Source organism: Myxine glutinosa, chromosome 5 (genome assembly GCF_964187855.1).
Source record: "Myxine glutinosa chromosome 5, kmMyxGlut1.1, whole genome shotgun sequence".
Taxonomy (NCBI): domain Eukaryota; kingdom Metazoa; phylum Chordata; class Myxini; order Myxiniformes; family Myxinidae; genus Myxine; species Myxine glutinosa.
Genome location: NC_136265.1, coordinates 133,005,947 through 133,022,849, shown reverse-complemented (window position 1 = coordinate 133,022,849; position 16,903 = coordinate 133,005,947). Strand labels below are relative to the sequence as shown.

The window sequence follows — 16,903 nt, the reverse complement described above, 5'->3', positions numbered from 1 at the left end:
AAGGCACTAATAGGACCTTCCACAGTATTCCCTGATACCTCATCCACCCTCTTCAAACCCATGACATTACCTCTGACAAACTAATATTATGTTTTAATTCCATTAATGTTTTACGAACAATCTGTGTTTCAAGTGTATACACTCACTATAATTGCAGATGAGCGGGATGCGTGGGTGAAATCCATTCTACTTGCAAAGCAGCAGCAGCAGACCGATCAACAGAGCTATCAGCATGCTACTAGTGAAAAGCAGATCAAATACAGAATTCTGGATATCCAGAAATGTTCCGCAGATCTTCTGGGTCAGTATCATGCAGCAGTGTTTGATCAGCGTCTCTGGATACACAAGAATGAGCAGGTGTGAACGTATATACGTACTTGCAATACATTCATACCAAGCAAGCCTGGTACATTTATCATGTAATACTTTCATACCAAGTATTATATAAAGCTTATTACAAATTTATAAACGTAATGTACTCCAACATTGTTCAATGCTGGCTTCTTGACTCAAATAGCTCAGGGCATAGCCTGGAATCTATTTTGGGGTATATTCTGGTAACACCAGCCGAAATGAGGTGGATATGTTGTTACGGAGCCGGGGTTCAGGGTTCAGCATGAGGGGAAATTCTTCAAACTCCCCCCACTTCCGGTGCTGCAGGCAGACGTTCCGCGGATAAATCCGCGGCCCGGCAGGTTGTGAAGCAACCACGAACATCAATCAGACAGCCAAATCTCCCAAGGTACCCCGTCTGACACCGTTTACCTAGGGGCGACGTGGCCCAACTAACCGAGGATCGCACCTTGAGCGAACACTTGCGTTACTGCCGAGCAGAACAGAAGTGCAACACTGACTATATTGGAGCAAACCAAGTGGGGTAAAACTTCCCAGCTTTCGCTAGTGTGGATTTGCTAGGTCAATGAAGAAAATACATCACAGGCATAGTATTCAATTGAAGCAATGGTAGTGCATTGTTGCCCAAAATATCACAATGACACACCATTGTAAATCACACCTGCTTTGTATTGTTGGAAAACGAACATTCAGATATGGAGGGCTCATTACTAGTTTTGGGGTTTGGCTGTTCCAGTACTGTTTGTTATGTAGTCTGTCTATTGTACACCGATCCTTTCCGATGCCATCTCCAGGTGCTGCATGACGTCATTGCCGGGCACCGAAGGGGGCCTGGCGATGATGCGCGCAGAAACGGAGTCCTCAGTTTTCACTCTGGTTTCTTTCTTTCTGTCTTTCATTCTTTCTTTCCTTCTTGTTTTCTTGTTTGTTTGTTTGCCCGGGCGATATCTCAGCCATTCTTTGAGCTTGGAAGCTGAAAATTTGGCACAATAGTGAGTAAGTACTTTGGCAAAAACTGTATATTTTGTTTTTTGATTAATTAAGCACTTAATTAACTAATTATCGATTAATTAAGTACTTATTTATTTCCTTTCTCATCTGTGCAATATCTGAGGCACCTTGCGAGCTAGAAAGCTGATATTTGGCCATGACAGTGACCAAGTGATGTGGCTATAAAGGATATTTTTGATTTATTGATTAATCAATTTTTCGATTAATTATTTATTGATTCGTCAATTAATGAATTGATTATTTAATTTTTTCCATTAATGACTCATTTAATTAATTTTCAAAAAGTTACATCTTCAGATGAAACACTGGTGGTTGAGGTATGCTATTAGCTTATTGATTAAGAAATTATTTTACGATTACTGTTTATTCATTTTAATTATGCAATTAATCAAGCAATTATTGTGCACCTCTCCCTCCCAATACCGTCTCTATGTGTTGCACGGCGGTATCGCCGGTCACCCAAGGGGCCCCGGCAATGCCGCACTGGAGGATGTTATTTATATATTTGGTATGGGGGCGGTGTACTTTGAATGTACCTGTACCTGTTCAATATTATTCGTTTAAATGCTTTGTAAGCTTCTTAATCTTTTTGTTTTACATTTACAGGACATCGCAGCAGGCAAAGGTGTGTGCTCGGTTGACCTTCGAGGAGCCAAGGTGCAGAGAATTCCTGGAAAAAGTGATATCTTTGAGTTGAAGACGCCAGATATTTCTCTGAGGTAGGGAACAAAATAAGATGCAGCAAGGGAATACCTGGACTATAACTCCTTGGGTTTGACCCAAGAAGTACCTGGTCAGTCCGTCAGTCCGTCACGCAAAGAACAGTTTTCCGGACTTTTTTTTCTAAACTCTTAAAGCTAATAATTTCAAACTTGGCACATGGTTTCCTCATGATAAGTTACAGGTCAAGTTCGAACTTCACGACGTTTCGATCATTTTTGACAAAGTTATGGCACTTTGAACTTTGGGAATTCTGATAATTCTGATGATCCTTAACTCAGTGCCATTTTAAGTTTTAATTTCCTTTAAAAAAGATTTTCTCTGCAATAATAGGACCGATTGAGATCAAATTTTCACCGGAGGGGGGACTCGGTCTGTGAAATATTTTAATGGTAATTATGACGTCACAGGTCACGTGGTTCGGCCGCCATATTGTTTTTCGTGAAAACACTAACACCCCTTTTTCTCTGCAACGGCTGAACAGATCGAGGCCAAGCTTTGCAGGCAGAATCGCATACCCATGACGAACAAAACAGTCAGCGAGCATGACGTCATGCATCACATGGTTTCCGAGTTATGACGTTTTTAAACATGAACCTTTAAAACCGAGCTCCTCCCTCATTTTTGATCCAATCGAGGGGAAACTTCACAGATCTGTTCAGCATGTCAGTCTACTAAAATGTATTTTTGGAATTTGCGATAGGGCACGTGGTTTGGCAGATATCGTTAATTAAACGAAAAAATTAAATTAAAAAAATGGATATCTTGTTTATTCTCGAGTTCTCCTCAAGCCGCACTGCGCGTCCTCAGCCTCGTCTCGCGAACGTCAACAGTGCGACGCAGCGCGCGCTTTCGGGAGGGGCGGAGCCAAGCCGAGCAACATATATATACACATCGATCATTGATCGTGAACCGGAAAATATAATAAATTACTGATATTTAGTGACTCGAAAGGTTCGTTATCAACAACTTATTTTCTCGTGCTTCTGCTGACCTGTCTGCAAGGCGTATAAATCGAAGTCCCGAGTGCGAATCACAGGTGAGCCCGTCCTGAGGTAATTAGCGATTGGGAACGATTCAGAACCTGTGGGTGAATAACCCTTGGTAATTTCCCCAACAGTTTTCCGGACGACAGACTGCCGGTAGGGGACATGTATTGCAGCGCAATACTCAGAATGCTTGTTTTTATGGTATTTCATTTATGAGTATATTTCCATATGCATTTGTCTACAAGTTCTACATTATTTGGGCCGTTATTGATTACGCAAACCTAATCCATTAATGTATCTCATGTAACAATAAAGTTTAACGTTAAAATCAACATAATTTTGATGTAGTTCTTAAACGTTTTCACTTCTAATTCTATTGTTTTCTTACCGAATTTTCACTTTAACCACATGAAACTATGTAAATGTAAATACATTTAGGCTGTGCGTATGATATTGTAATTTAAAGGTGTAATTCAAATTTTGCTAGTTGTTTATGTCACTACTATTGCCATTACATTCAGTGATATACGGGAATTACGATTTACGAGTAACATTAGTACAAAAACATTACTAAGGATTCTGTATGGTCTGGTACGGGAGGAGGTCCATGTGGTCAGGTTCACTGTTTTTTCGTTAAAATTTTTTGGAGATTAGCAAAACGATACATTTTTTGGAATATCCAGAGCATGAGGAATCCAAAAATTAATGTTGGTATTTGCGGAGACACCTTTGCGAAAATGACACTCAGGACAGTGATGAAGATCTGTATAAGCATATTCCTGAACGGTATAGACCTAGTAGATCCTGGTTATAGGACTTATAGTTCAATCCGATACTAACAAGGCTGCTTTCTTGATTTATAAACCCATACCTATAACTTCAAAGGACTTGCAATATCATGTATTATGTAATACAGTTATATCACAAATATAAAGACAATGGTTTTCAATTACCTTTGTTTGTTGCTTTTCTATAATCCTGAGCACTATTTTGATGCCTTTATTGGATTCCTTGACCCAGAAAACATAGGATTAGCATATTTCATTAAGTTTCTAGGTTGACTAGAAGCTGAGATAGCGCAAAATATGTATTTTATGGCGGCCATTTTGAAAATCCAAAATCTGTGTCTGTGCGAATGCCAACATTGATTTTCGGATTCTCCATGCTCTGATGATTCCAAAAATGTATAGGTTTGCTAATCTCCCAAAATTTTGAACGAAATTATATTTGTTAACATAGTGAACCTGACTAATTGGGGAGGGGCGGGGGGTATGGTGGGGGGGGGGGGGGGGGGTGACACCATGAGTTACCGCACTGGTTGACACCAACCCTAGTGACGCCACTGACTGAATTATCTGATATTTGTGATACCATTCATCTTCTTGGTTCATGAATGGTCGCTTTTGAAGACCAGGTGCACCTCCCTTCCCCCACCGCTGGACCCTTCCCTGATGGTGGCCTCTGATTTTTTTTCCACCTCTCCTTTGGTCTAGCTCACCTCTGCCAACTTAACCCTCCAACCATGAATAGTTCACGTGTTGTATCCCAATGATCAGACATGAACCAAAATCGAATCGGCTTGTTCTTGTCATCTAGCCACTCATCCACCTTGTTTAATCATAATCCGTCCAAAACTTTTTGAAATATTGTGCTATATTGTGGCGGACATGAAAGCCCACTGGCGTGGTGACATCATTCCGCGCACCAAGTGGGCGGCGGCCACGCCCGAGGGGTAGGTGTGGCCTCAGGATATACACCGGGCGCGCAGCCCGGGGCGCGCCAGTGCTACAGTGACCTCTTGTCAATAAAGACACTTTTGTTTTAACCGCGTTGTCCGCTTCCTCCTTGGTAGCAAGTCGCGCACGTAGCACCGCACTTCATTGGTGACCTTCGACATTCTGGTCAGCCGCCGCTGACCACCCAAACCCGCCACAGCCATGGCAACCAACGCGGTCTCCGTCAAGCTCCCCGAGTTCTGGGAGGCACAAGTTGAAGTTTGGTTCCTGCAGGCAGAAGCCCAGTTCCAACTTCGAGGCATCACGGTCGGCGAGACCATGTACTGCCACGTGGTCGCCTCCCTCAGGCCCGGCGCGGCCGCCCGCGTCGTGTCGGTCCTGAGGAATCCACCGGCCGACGGCAGGTACGAGGCGATCAAGCGCCTCCTCCTCGCCACGTTCGGCCTCACGGTGGACGCACGAGCCGACCGCCTCTTAGACCTCCCCGAGCTCGGTGACACGCGACCATCTGTCCGCATGGACCATATGTTGTCGCTGATGGGTGACGAAACCCCGACCGCTCTGTTCCGGGCATTATTTCGTCGCCAGCTGCCGGCACGAGTCCGCCTCGCGTTGGCCGGTTCTACGACAACGGAACCCCGGGCCCTCGCTGCCGAGGCCGACAGGTTCTTCGCGGCTTTGGACATGCAGGCGAGTCTTGCTGCAGCCGTCGCGGCTCTCGGGGCTGCTGCTGATGCACCACATCTCGTGTCCGCCACCACGTCCCGCCCACCACCACCGCCGCCATGAAGAAACCCGCGGCCTCCGCCGCTGCAGCCGCCCACCTGGTGTTTCTTCCACGCCAAGTTCGGCCACAAGGCTCGGCAGTGTCGCCCGCCGTGCTCATTCGGCAGGTCGGGAAACGGGCAAGCCGACGCTCCGTGGCGACTTTGAGCGTCGGCGGTTCCAACAGCCTACTGTATATAATGGACACCTTGTCCGGGCGCTGCTACCTGTGCGACACGGGAGCGCAGGTGAGTGTCGTTCCTGCCGGTACGTCCGACAAGCAAACCGCGGGCCATGGCCCCGCGCTGCTTGCGGCCAATGGTACGTCCATACGCACGTACGGAAAACGCTGTCTCTCTCTGCGGTTCGGAGGGCAGGTTTTCCGGTGGTCGTTCATCACAGCCGACGTGCCCATGGCATTGCTTGGTGCGGACTTCTTATGTGCTCATGGACTATTGGTGGACGTAAAGTACCGAAGGCTTGTCCAGGCGGAGACGTTCAGCTCGCTCGCTTGCGCGCTGCCCCGCTCGTTGAGCAGCTCACCGAGCGGCTCGCCGAGCGGCTTGCTGAGCGGTTCTGTTCCGGCCAGGTTCATCTGTACGCTTCCGGCAGTGGACGAATTCACCCGCTTCCTCGCCGGTTTCCCGGCCCTCACGCGGCCCACCTTCTCGGCGGGGGCCGTTAAGCACGGGGTGGAACACCACATCCCCACCTCCGGACCACCGGTCTATGCCCGGGCACGCCGCCTCGAGCCGACGAAGCTCGTCGTAGCTAAAGCGGAGTTCGCTATGCTGGAGCGGCTCGGCATCATGCGGAGCTCCGAGAGTGCCTGGGCGCCGCCGCTCCACATCGTGCCCAAGCCCGGCGGGTGATGGCGACCGTGCGGGGACTACCGGTGGGTTTTTGACGCCATCCACGGCCTGTCCCACCCGGGCACGAAGGCCTCCCAGAGGTTGGTCGCCGACAAGTTTGTCTGGCATGGCCTCCGGAAGGCCGTCCGCGGCTGGACCAGGACGTGCCTCGCGTGCCAGCGCGCGAAGGTGCACCGGCATACCCAGGCCCCATTGGCCCCGTTTACGGTGCCGGCACGTAGGTTCGACCACGTGCACGTGGACCTGGTGGGACCTCTGCCCCCCTCGCGGGGTTTCACCCATGTCCTTACCATGGTGGACCGCACCACCCGGTGGCCGCAGGCCGTGCCTTTGGCAGCGACGATGGCGGCGGACGTCGCGCAGGCGTTCATCGCCACCTGGGTCACCTGGTTCGGCACCCCCTCGGACATCTCGTCCGACCACGGCCCCCAGTTCACCTCGGAGCTCTGGGCCGCGGTCGCGCGGGGGCTCGGGGTCCAGCTGCACCGAACCATGGCCTACCACCCCCAGGCCAACGGCCTGTGCGAGCGGTTCCACCGCTCGTTGAAGGCCGTGCTCCGGGCCACCCTCCGCGACGGCGGCTGGGTCGACAGGCTCCCCTGGGTCCTGCTGGGCCTCCGGACGGCGCCCAAGGAGGACCTGCGTGCATCCGCGGCGGAGTTGGTCTTTGGACAACCGCTGCGGGTGCCGGGCGAGTATCTCCCCGACCCCACGGCACCTTGGTCCGCGGCGCAGGAGCGCTCCGCGCTGCAGGAGACCGCCCGGAGGTTCACCCCGGTGCCGACGGCACACCACGGGCACCCACCCACGCACGTCGCCCCGGAGCTTCGCACCGCGGAGTATGTCTTCGTCCGGCACGACGCCCACCGGACACCACTGCGGCCCCCGTACGACGGGCCTTTCCGCGTGCTGGAGACCGGGGTGAAATACTTCACCTTGGACATCGGCGGTACTCCCGATCGCGTCTCGGTGGATCGACTCAAGCCGGCCGACCTCGACGTGGACCATCCACCGCCGGTGGCTCGACCCCCGCGTCGGGGCCGCCCCCCGGCGGGCGGACCCCCGGCACCGCCCAGCACCGCCGGCACGCCGCCCCCCGGTCCGGCACCCATCCCGGGTACAGCTGGGGGCATCCCAGCTGGCATCCCTGCACCCCGGACGCCGCCGGTAGCCAGAGGGCGCTTCGGCCGGGTCATCCGTTTTCCCCGCAAACTGGCCCTCCAGGTGCGCGGGAATTCTGGGGGGGCGCGTGTGGCGGACACAAAAGCCCACTGGCGTGGTGACATCATTCCGCGCACCAAGTGGGCGGCGGCCACGCCCGAGGGGTAGGCGTGGCCTCAGGATATACACCGGGCGCGCAGCCCGGGGCGCGCCAGTGCTACAGTGACCTCTTGTCAATAAAGACACTTTTGTTTTAACCGCGTTGTCCGCTTCCTCCTTGGTAGCAAGTCGCGCGCGTAGCACCACGCTTCAATATATCATTTTTGGCCACATCACTCAATGCTGAAGAATCACTTGAAAATTAAAAAAAACATTTGATCCGGATCCGGCTTCGGATCTTCACCAAAATCAAATTAATTTGTCCTTCTCACACACTCAACCTGTCCACCAAATTTTATTCGAATCGGTCCATAACTCCCCCCCCCCCCCCCCCTAACTTCACAGAGTCTTACTCCACCTCGTCGTCGTCTTCTTCTTCTTCAAGGTTATTGTTGTTTATTGAACTAAATTTCCTTCCACGCATTAGATCACAATAATTCACAAACAGACAGACATACAAACAAACAAGCAGTGGTGAAAACATGCCCTCCGCCCACCTTTGCTGGTGGAATAATTCTTACGATAATTCACGGATCGGTGTTTGTTTGTTTGTCGTGCTCTTCCACCTACAGTTCTGGGCCGATTACATGCGTACTTGCTACATAGGATCAGCATGACCCCAATTAGTGTATAGGGGTGTTTTTATCTTTGCCGTTGGTATTGGGGTGAAGGGTTGGGGTCGCCAATTCCTTATGTAAATGTGTATCATGTAGCGCCACCTCCAGGTGGGAGAGGGTATTACAAATCCCACCTGTACAATACTTTTTTCTTTTTCTTTTTTGTATACAAGATCGAGGCTCGTGAAAGAGCGAACATTAATCACACAGAAAGACAAACCGACACATAAACAAATAACATCGGGAGCGGTAGACAAGATGGGGAGAGAGAGGGAAGGACACAAACACAACATTTGAGAGCAGGGATCGAGAGACATGGAGACATTGAGAGATCTGTGGGAGGGAGAGGGCTTTGGGGGGGGGGGGGGGAGGCATGAGAAGGGGGGTGGGAGAGGTATAAAACATATGGACACTGCGATTACTTCCAGGAAAGAAGTTGGAATTTCAAACAAGGTGGATCTGGGGTGAATTAGTGGGGGTAGAAAAGATCAAGGTTTTGGATGGGGGAAGATAAGAGATGGTGGTGAACAGCTGTTTTAAAGACCTGGAGGGAGGAGTGGGATTGAAGGGAGTGTGGGAGTTTGTTCCAGAGGCGGGAGAAAATAGGAATGAAAGAGTGAAGGTGAGCAGAGAGCCGAGATTTCGGCAGTTTAACCATCAGAGGGTTGCTGGAAGATCTTGTGCGACCTGTAGGAATATTTGGGGGACACACATTATTCCTCTCCCTACGTTTTCCAGATCAGTGAGGTGTTTTTGAATTATAAGCAGTAGTTATGTTTTTGCTTCATGCACGTAACATGGGTTGTTTTATTTTATTTTGGGAGCGATTGAGGAAGTCATCAGTTGCCTATACACCGCCCAGATAAAGGTATGCATCAGAAGCATGTGTTGCATGCTTCGAACAAAGTCTCCTGTGGATCAAGGTACCTGTATTTTGATAGTTACATTATAGATAGCAGTTATTGTTGCATTAGCATCAGTTAAAACAAATTCAACACCATCACTTTATTTCACCGACCCCTAGCTTTGCTGCCAACTCTTCAGACTCCGTTTCCGAATGGTGTCAACTTTTGGAAAATTCGATTTCTGGGATAAGGACTGTGAACGATATCCTCCAGCAAGTGTGGTCTGCATGCCCAGGTAATGACCAATGTGCAGACTGTGGTGCTTCGAATCCAGACTGGGCTTCTCTCAACTTGGCTGTCCTCCTGTGTGAGCAATGTGCAGGTAGGATGTAATGAATGCAAACACTTGTGAGCTTCATGTTTTATGGTTGTGAAAAATGTGTGCAAAAACAGCTGATGTCACAGTATTTCCCCCAGTTAAGGAGAGGTAGGCACTAGGCACTACTTCATTCTATTAGGCAGAAGGACGCCCCTTGGTCCGTGTACCTGGAAAAATACGCCATATTTCATCGTTCATGATTCAATTATGGATCTCATTATCATACTCTTATTGCGTATATCCTATTTTCCACACCTCGCACAATAAAATTTCCAAACAAGAGGAATATTTACCTCCACCACCGAAAGTGGACGGAGGTTATGTTTTCAGCCCTGTCTGTCTGTTTGTCTGTCTGTCTCTTTGTTTGTTTGTGAACAGGATATCTCAAAACGGACAGGATATCTTCTGGATGGATTCAGATGAAATTTGGTGAAGATTAGATTTTGGTGAAGATCCTGATCTTGAAATTTAAAAAGTGATTCCTAACCATTGAGTGATAGTGCTAAAACCGATATACAGGATGACTAGAAGAGCCTACCCATCACTTCACTGACGGACCAATTAGTCATCATGTCTCTTGCTGCTAGAAAGGGGAGGATAGTGGAGGGGAAGGGAGAAAGCGGGGTGGGATGGGGAAAGGGGAGGGACAGGGGAGGAAGAGAGGTGGAGGGGGAGGGAAGGAGGAGAGGAGGAAAAGGTGAGGGAGAGAGGAGGGGAAGAGGGAGGAGAGGTGGGGGGGGGGGGGAAGGGAAGGAGGGAGAGGAACGGGAAGGATGGAGAGGAGGAGGAGATATATACTGCATATACATCTTTTGGGAGTGGGCTTTGACAGGCCGCTACATTTTTGGGGGAGGGGGAGAAGGGAAGGAGGGCAAATTTACACGTGGAAAGAGTGCTTTATCCTCAGTGTTTGCCAGGTAAAGAAGGAAATTGTAATATCCTCTGCCACCAGCATGAGGTGGCACTACACAGTTCACATTTACATAGAGAATGTACACCCCCATCACACTCCTGTGGGAGGCCATGGCCACATAGCCTATGTTACCCCCCACAAGAAGTTGTATTTGTACTCAGAGCTTGGAATTTGTAACTTAAAAGATGTGGCTAAGCATAAGATACAAAGGCAGACAGCCAAAAAGTTACAGAGAGCCAATGATGTTTATGTACTGTTACGTTTGTGGGGGTAGATGAAATACCTTAGTCGAGATAGAATCGTGTAGGTTTAGAATGTTCCGTATGCCGCGTGAAGCCATCTCGATGTACGTAAGTAGGCCGTCTGTCTGGGTAATAGCTTTTGGATGTCGCCATGAGGGTCGTGGCTCTGTGCTAATTAATTATATGGCTTAAATATTAATTCCATAGTGTGTAATTTGCTCCTATGATCTTCCCTCCATCTTTATTACAATTAAAAAGCCCACCAAACAACAACTATAACAAATGACTCCATTTGCTCACAACGCCGCCAGGGCTAACTAACACCCAGCACATTTGCCGATCGTGCCAGTCAAGCCCGTCTCACGGCCTTCGACGTCCTCCGAACATTCCCGAACGGAGATTGGACTCCGCCCCCCGATGACCCGTAACGAGGAAGCCACGCCCCGGCCTTCCTGATTGATGGATGCGTGATGGGATGATGGAGTAGAGCTCGGTGATTGGACAGAGTGTGACGTCAGCGTGGAGCATTCGTGAGCTGGGGGGAAAAGACGTCTCTTGCCATTTTTACTCTCTTGGTGCTGGCGGTTGGTTGTTGGAGGCAGTCGCATTTTGCTCCTCTGGTCCTGGTTTCGTGGTGGATGGTCGCTCCTCTCGTGCACGCTCGTGCAGAGAACCTTTGGGGCATTGTGGAGTTTTTCAACGTCGGAGGAGGGGGTGTTGTTTACTGTGGTGGTTTTCGGGGGGAGGAGAGAGCTGCATCTCGCTTGGCGGAGGAAGCGAGGAAGGGCTGGTTGGCTGCTTGTTCACGCCTGGGCGTTTTTGGCACCATTTTTTGGTGCGCTTCCCGTGCGGTGGTCTGGAGTCTATGAACGCCCAGCTCCCTCGTTGAGACAGAGCTAAGTGCCGGCCGGCAGAAACATCATTTATTTTTTATTTAATCTTACCCCTTGTTTGAATATGAGTCTGATTGGAGACGTCTAAATTTAGGAAATAGTTTTTTTACCTCACCATTTTTATTGTCTTTGCATTTCTTTTCATGAAATCATTATTTGTCAAATTTTACTTTATTTGTCTTGTTCCTTTTTTTGTGTTTGTGGGTTTGTCGGAGTCATTAAACCCTGTGTCGGCCGTCCGATCAGGTAAGACTTTGAACTATCCTGCGGGCGCCAGAAATAATCCCGCCAGGTTCGAAATACGCCTCGGAATTAAAGCTCGTTTCAGTCATTCTTCCTCTTGGGGTATTAACCCCGGGGACACGACAATATATTGATATAGCTATTTCAAAAAGTTATGGACGAGTTATGACCAAACTTGGTGGATGAGTTGGTTTGGCAACAAGAACAAGCCGATTAGATTTTGGTTCAGGTCCGAATCCAGATCCGGCCTATCAGTGGGATACAAAACATAAACTGTTCAGCCTGGCGGAAGTTTTCGCTCTACCGAGTGCCGTTCTATTTTCTAGTAAGTTCACTCCTAAGTCACAGGAAAGGTGACTTACAGGTGTTTTGTTTTTTTCAAATCATGAACAGTAATGCAACTTTCGTTAATAAGCTTACCCGGAAGTATTTGAGCTTTCCCTAAGAACTATATTTTTAAATTTCACCAAACCCTATCACTTTTGTTTTTCTACCAGGTTTACATAAAGAGTTGGGGCATGGTTTTTCGAAACTGCACAATCTACACACAGAACATGAACTCTGGACAGAAGATATCACTGAGGTGCGGTACTCCATGTGTAATGGAAGTTGAAGGACTTTTCTATAACTCCGTTGTTAACTCTGTGTTAGTGATAAAAAGTCGTGATATAAACGGACATTACATTACTCCTAACCCCACCGTCCAAATCTTTGATTTAAATTTTGAATAAACCCAGAACTGATACTTGAGATACCATACTACTTACATCTTCCCACCCAGATATTCTCCCATTCACAGTGTCTCTTTGCCTCCTGTTAAAAAGTCAGTTTCCAATCCTTGAATATCTCATGAGAATCATATGACATTTCTGGAAGAGTGGATTTGACAAAGTGATCAAAATACAGTATGTAGATATTGGCCTTCATCGATAATGATCTATATCTGCAGATATTGTGCACACTGGGAAATAATGAGGCAGTGAAGTGCTGGTGTGGACAAGCTCCACTCCGCAGGAAGTTCAGCATCAGCAATCCTTTGTGCCTTCAGAATATCCAAGCAAAGTATCATCGCTGGTGCCCCCCAAATATATCTCAAGAAAAGCTCACCGAGGTGTGTGAAATACACATCTTATGCAGTGGGTAGGAGTTCTTATGCTTCATTTGATGAATCTGATATTAAGGTCTCTTTCCAGTCCCTTTATTGTCGATTTAATTATGACACCATGTTAATTGGGGGAAGGGGAGGGTTTCACACACGCACACGCACATGCACACTATACATACACACACACTTACCTTTCTCCATGAATCACCACCTTGTCTTGCTGGAAAGGAGTCTGTGTACTGCTGACCCTCAAAGTGATGCCAACTCTTGGTAGGGCCACCTATTGTGACAGGGTCGGAGGTGAGGTACCAGATGAACCGCAGTCCGACAAAGTGACCTCAATAAACACATGATGAAGGAATTGCCATGAGACACGGGTCTCCCCTCCATCAAGATCTGTGTGGTCGTCGATTTGCAACGGCACCCCTCTCACACATAATAAATAATTCGCTCGTGGTCCTCTTCCACGGAATTCAACCCCTTTTCAACAAGCAATACCTAACACATCTCTAACATCGATGGACGAGTGGTTACGGGGACAGGCGAAGTGATCGCTCGGATCCCCTATTCATGGATCTACACTTTAGTGATGATCATAAGATGACAGCTTTGCCATTGGACTGGGGCAGGAGGGGGTTCATCAGCAGTAATCGTGAATGAGCAGTCCTTTTTTGGTCTTCTCAGCTGATTCCATAACATTGGACTGCTGACTTGGACTGGGGTGAGAGCTAGAAAAGGTACTTCAAATATCAGGTGTCCCACACTCCCGACTGGATAACCACTCAAACTGCAGCCTCAAATGTAAACCTAAAAAATATACTTTGCATCTTGGAATGTGAGAATTTAAATGGACAATCTGAACAGGACAATACAGAAGATGTTCAAAACGAACAGTTATGTGTCGACCTTGATGAAGTCCTGATCACCATCCAGCAAAAGGACAAGATTATTCTCCTTGGGGACTTCAATGTGAGAGTCGGTCAGGCACAATTAGGAAGGAGGGGTTAGGAAGGGTTTGTCGTGGGGAAAGACAACTCGAAGACAACTCTACACCATATTCAGACAATGTGGCAAGTACGGAAAAAAGAATGCAGAATCACCGCCGTTCAAAACAATGGCACCATTTTCACTACATCATCATGGGAGCACGTTACCTAAAGGACGTTCATATCACCCTCATCATGCGAGGAGCCAATGTCTGCCGAACCGCCATCACTTCGGTCGTGTCCATCAGGAGTGTGAGAAATATCGAAAGCAACCAAAGGCAGTCAGAGTATAGTATAAAATCAACAAGCTTCAGACCGCTGAACACCACGAAGACCTACAATAATTGTGCCTTACCAAGGAACTTGCCCAACTTAGATCAACAATGGTGACACTGGTATGCCAGGAAGATTGGCAAGCTTTAAAGGAGACCTTCCATGAGGATTGCTTAGAGTCTATTGCTCTACCTTTCAATGGCATCAGGATTGATTCGATTAAAACATTGCTGATTTTCAAGCTCATCTCAATCAGAAGACAAAAGCTTTCTGTGACTGAACCAAGTGAGGGAAGTCCTTGCCAGGGAACCAAGTGAAGGAAGTCCTTCCCAGGGAACCAAGTGAGAGAAGTCCTTGCCAGGGAACCAAGTGAAGGAAGTCCTTCCCAGGGAACCAAGAGAAGGAAGTCTTTCCCAGGAAACCAAGAGAAGGAAGTCCTTCCCAGGGAACCAAGTGAAGGAGGTCTTTCCCAGGGAACCAAGTGAAGGAAGTCTTTCCCAGGGAACCAAGTGAAGGAAGTCCTTCCCAGGGAACCAAGCAAAGGAAGTCTTTCCCAGGGAACCAAGTGAAGGAAGTCCTTCCCAGGGAACCAAGTGAAGGAAGTCCTTCCCAGAGAACCAAGTGAAGGAAGTCCTTCCCAGGGAACCAAGCAAAGGAAGTCTTTCCCAGGGAACCAAGTGAAGGAAGTCCTTCCCAGGGAACCAAGTGAAGGAAGTCCTTCCCAGAGAACCAAGTGAGAGAAGTCCTTGCCAGGGAACCAAGTGAAGGAAGTCCTTCCCAGGGAACCAAGAGAAGGAAGTCTTTCCCAGGAAACCAAGTGAGAGAAGTCCTTGCCAGGGAACCAAGTGAAGGAAGTCCTTCCCAGGGAACCAAGTGAGAGAAGTCCTTGCCAGGGAACCAAGTGAAGGAAGTCCTTCCCAGGGAACCAAGTGGGAGAAGTCCTTCCCAGGGAACCAAGTGAAGGAAGTCCTTCCCAGGGAACCAAGTGAGAGAAGTCCTTGCCAGGGAACCAAGTGAAGGAAGTCCTTCCCAGGGAACCAAGTGAGAGAAGTCCTTGCCAGGGAACCAAGTGAAGGAAGTCCTTCCCAGGGAACCAAGTGAGAGAAGTCCTTGCCAGGGAACCAAGTGAAGGAAGTCCTTCCCAGGGAACCAAGTGAGAGAAGTCCTTGCCAGGGAACCAAGAGAAGGAAGTCCTTCCCAGGGAACCAAGTGAAGGAAGTCCTTCCCAGGGAACCAAGAGAAGGAAGTCCTTCCCAGGGAACCAAGTGAAGGAAGTCTTTCCCAGGGAACCAAGAGATGGAAGTCCTTCCCAGGGAACCAAGTGAAGGAAGTCCTTCCCAGGGAACCAAGTGAAGGAAGACTTTCCCAGGGAACCAAGAGAAGGAAGTCCTTCCCAGGGAACCAAGTGAAGGAAGTCCTTCCCAGGGAACCAAGTGAAGGAAGTCTTTCCCAGGGAACCAAGTGAGAGAAGTCCTTGCCAGGGAACCAAGTGAGAGAAGTCCTTGCCAGGGAACCAAGTGAGGGAAGTCCTTCCCAGAGAACCAAGTGAGAGAAGTCTTTGCCAGGGAACCAAGTGAAGGAAGTCCTTCCCAGGGAACCAAGTGAAGGAAGTCTTTCCCAGGGAACCAAGAGAAGGAAGTCCTTCCCAGGGAACCAAGTGAAGGAGGTCTTTCCCAGGGAACCAAGTGAAGGAAGTCTTTCCCAGGGAACCAAGTGAAGGAAGTCCTTCCCAGGGAACCAAGCGAAGGAAGTCTTTCCCAGGGAACCAAGTGAGGGAAGTGCTTCCCAGAGAACCAAAAAATGAAGGAAGTCTTTCCCAGGGAACCAAGTGAGGGAAGTCCTTCCCAGGGAACCAAGTGAAGGAGGTCTTTCCCAGGGAACCAAGTGAAGGAAGTCTTTCCCAGGGAACCAAGTGAAGGAAGTCCTTCCCAGGGAACCAAGCGAAGGAAGTATTTCCCAGGGAACCAAGTGAGGGAAGTCCTTCCCAGGGAACCAAGTGAAGGAAGTCTTTCCCAGGGAACCAAGTGAAGGAAGTCCTTCCCAGGGAACCAAGTGAGGGAAGTCCTTCCCAGGGAATCAAGTGAGATGTTGAAATCAAGTGAGGCTGGTAACTTACGTAACAACAAGTAACCACTGACGTTAAGCTTTCCACTGGACAGTTGACCGGGGAAGCTCTGGCAGGGCAGAAATTTGATGAACTGACTTGTTGGAAACGTGGCATCCTGTGACGGTGCCACGTTGAAAGTCACTGCGCTCTTCAGTATGGCTCGTTATACTGCCAATGTTTGTCTATGGAGATTGCATGGCTGTGTGCTTGATTTTATATAACTGTCAGCAATAGATGTGGCTGAAACAGCTGAATGTACTAATTCGAAGGGGTGTCCACATACTTTTGGCCATGTAGAGTATCTTCCGTTTCCTTACTAGACGGTACATCTCATTTTCAGCCACATCAAGCCTCGCCATTCCCCGCTCCGACTTCACCACTGTGATACTACAACATAAACATGTGAATGACGGACAGTATTGACAGTGAGGCACAGAGGATACCACAGTGGACGATCAAGTCTGACCCAATAGAACAAGCTGATCAGTGCAATAGGTGATGAGCAGGTATGAGTACAGTGGGATTATTTTGCA

The 16,903-nt window shown here is 48.7% G+C and overlaps 1 protein-coding gene and 1 long non-coding RNA gene across 4 annotated transcripts in view; one reads left to right on the top strand and one right to left on the bottom strand.

Annotated features, from left to right (window-relative positions):
• Positions 1-16,903, top strand: part of LOC137427050 (arf-GAP with Rho-GAP domain, ANK repeat and PH domain-containing protein 1-like) — a 69,803-nt gene that overhangs the window by 35,074 nt on the left and 17,826 nt on the right. For 2 of the 3 annotated variants that reach the window (XM_068116181.2, XM_068116182.2), the window contains exons 5-9: positions 158-357; positions 1,972-2,084; positions 9,409-9,611; positions 12,397-12,482; positions 12,849-13,010. In XM_068116181.2, coding sequence (XP_067972282.1) covers positions 158-357; positions 1,972-2,084; positions 9,409-9,611; positions 12,397-12,482; positions 12,849-13,010 — 764 coding nt within the window. The remainder of the gene's footprint in view (positions 1-157; positions 358-1,971; positions 2,085-9,408; positions 9,612-12,396; positions 12,483-12,848; positions 13,011-16,903) is intronic. The other variant, XM_068116183.2, reaches the window with a different exon arrangement.
• Positions 153-16,647, bottom strand: LOC137427051 (uncharacterized). The gene is made up of 3 exons (XR_010984435.2): positions 16,380-16,647; positions 13,196-13,284; positions 153-335 (listed from the first exon to the last, which is right to left on the bottom strand). It is a non-coding gene; the product is annotated as an uncharacterized LOC137427051 (long non-coding RNA).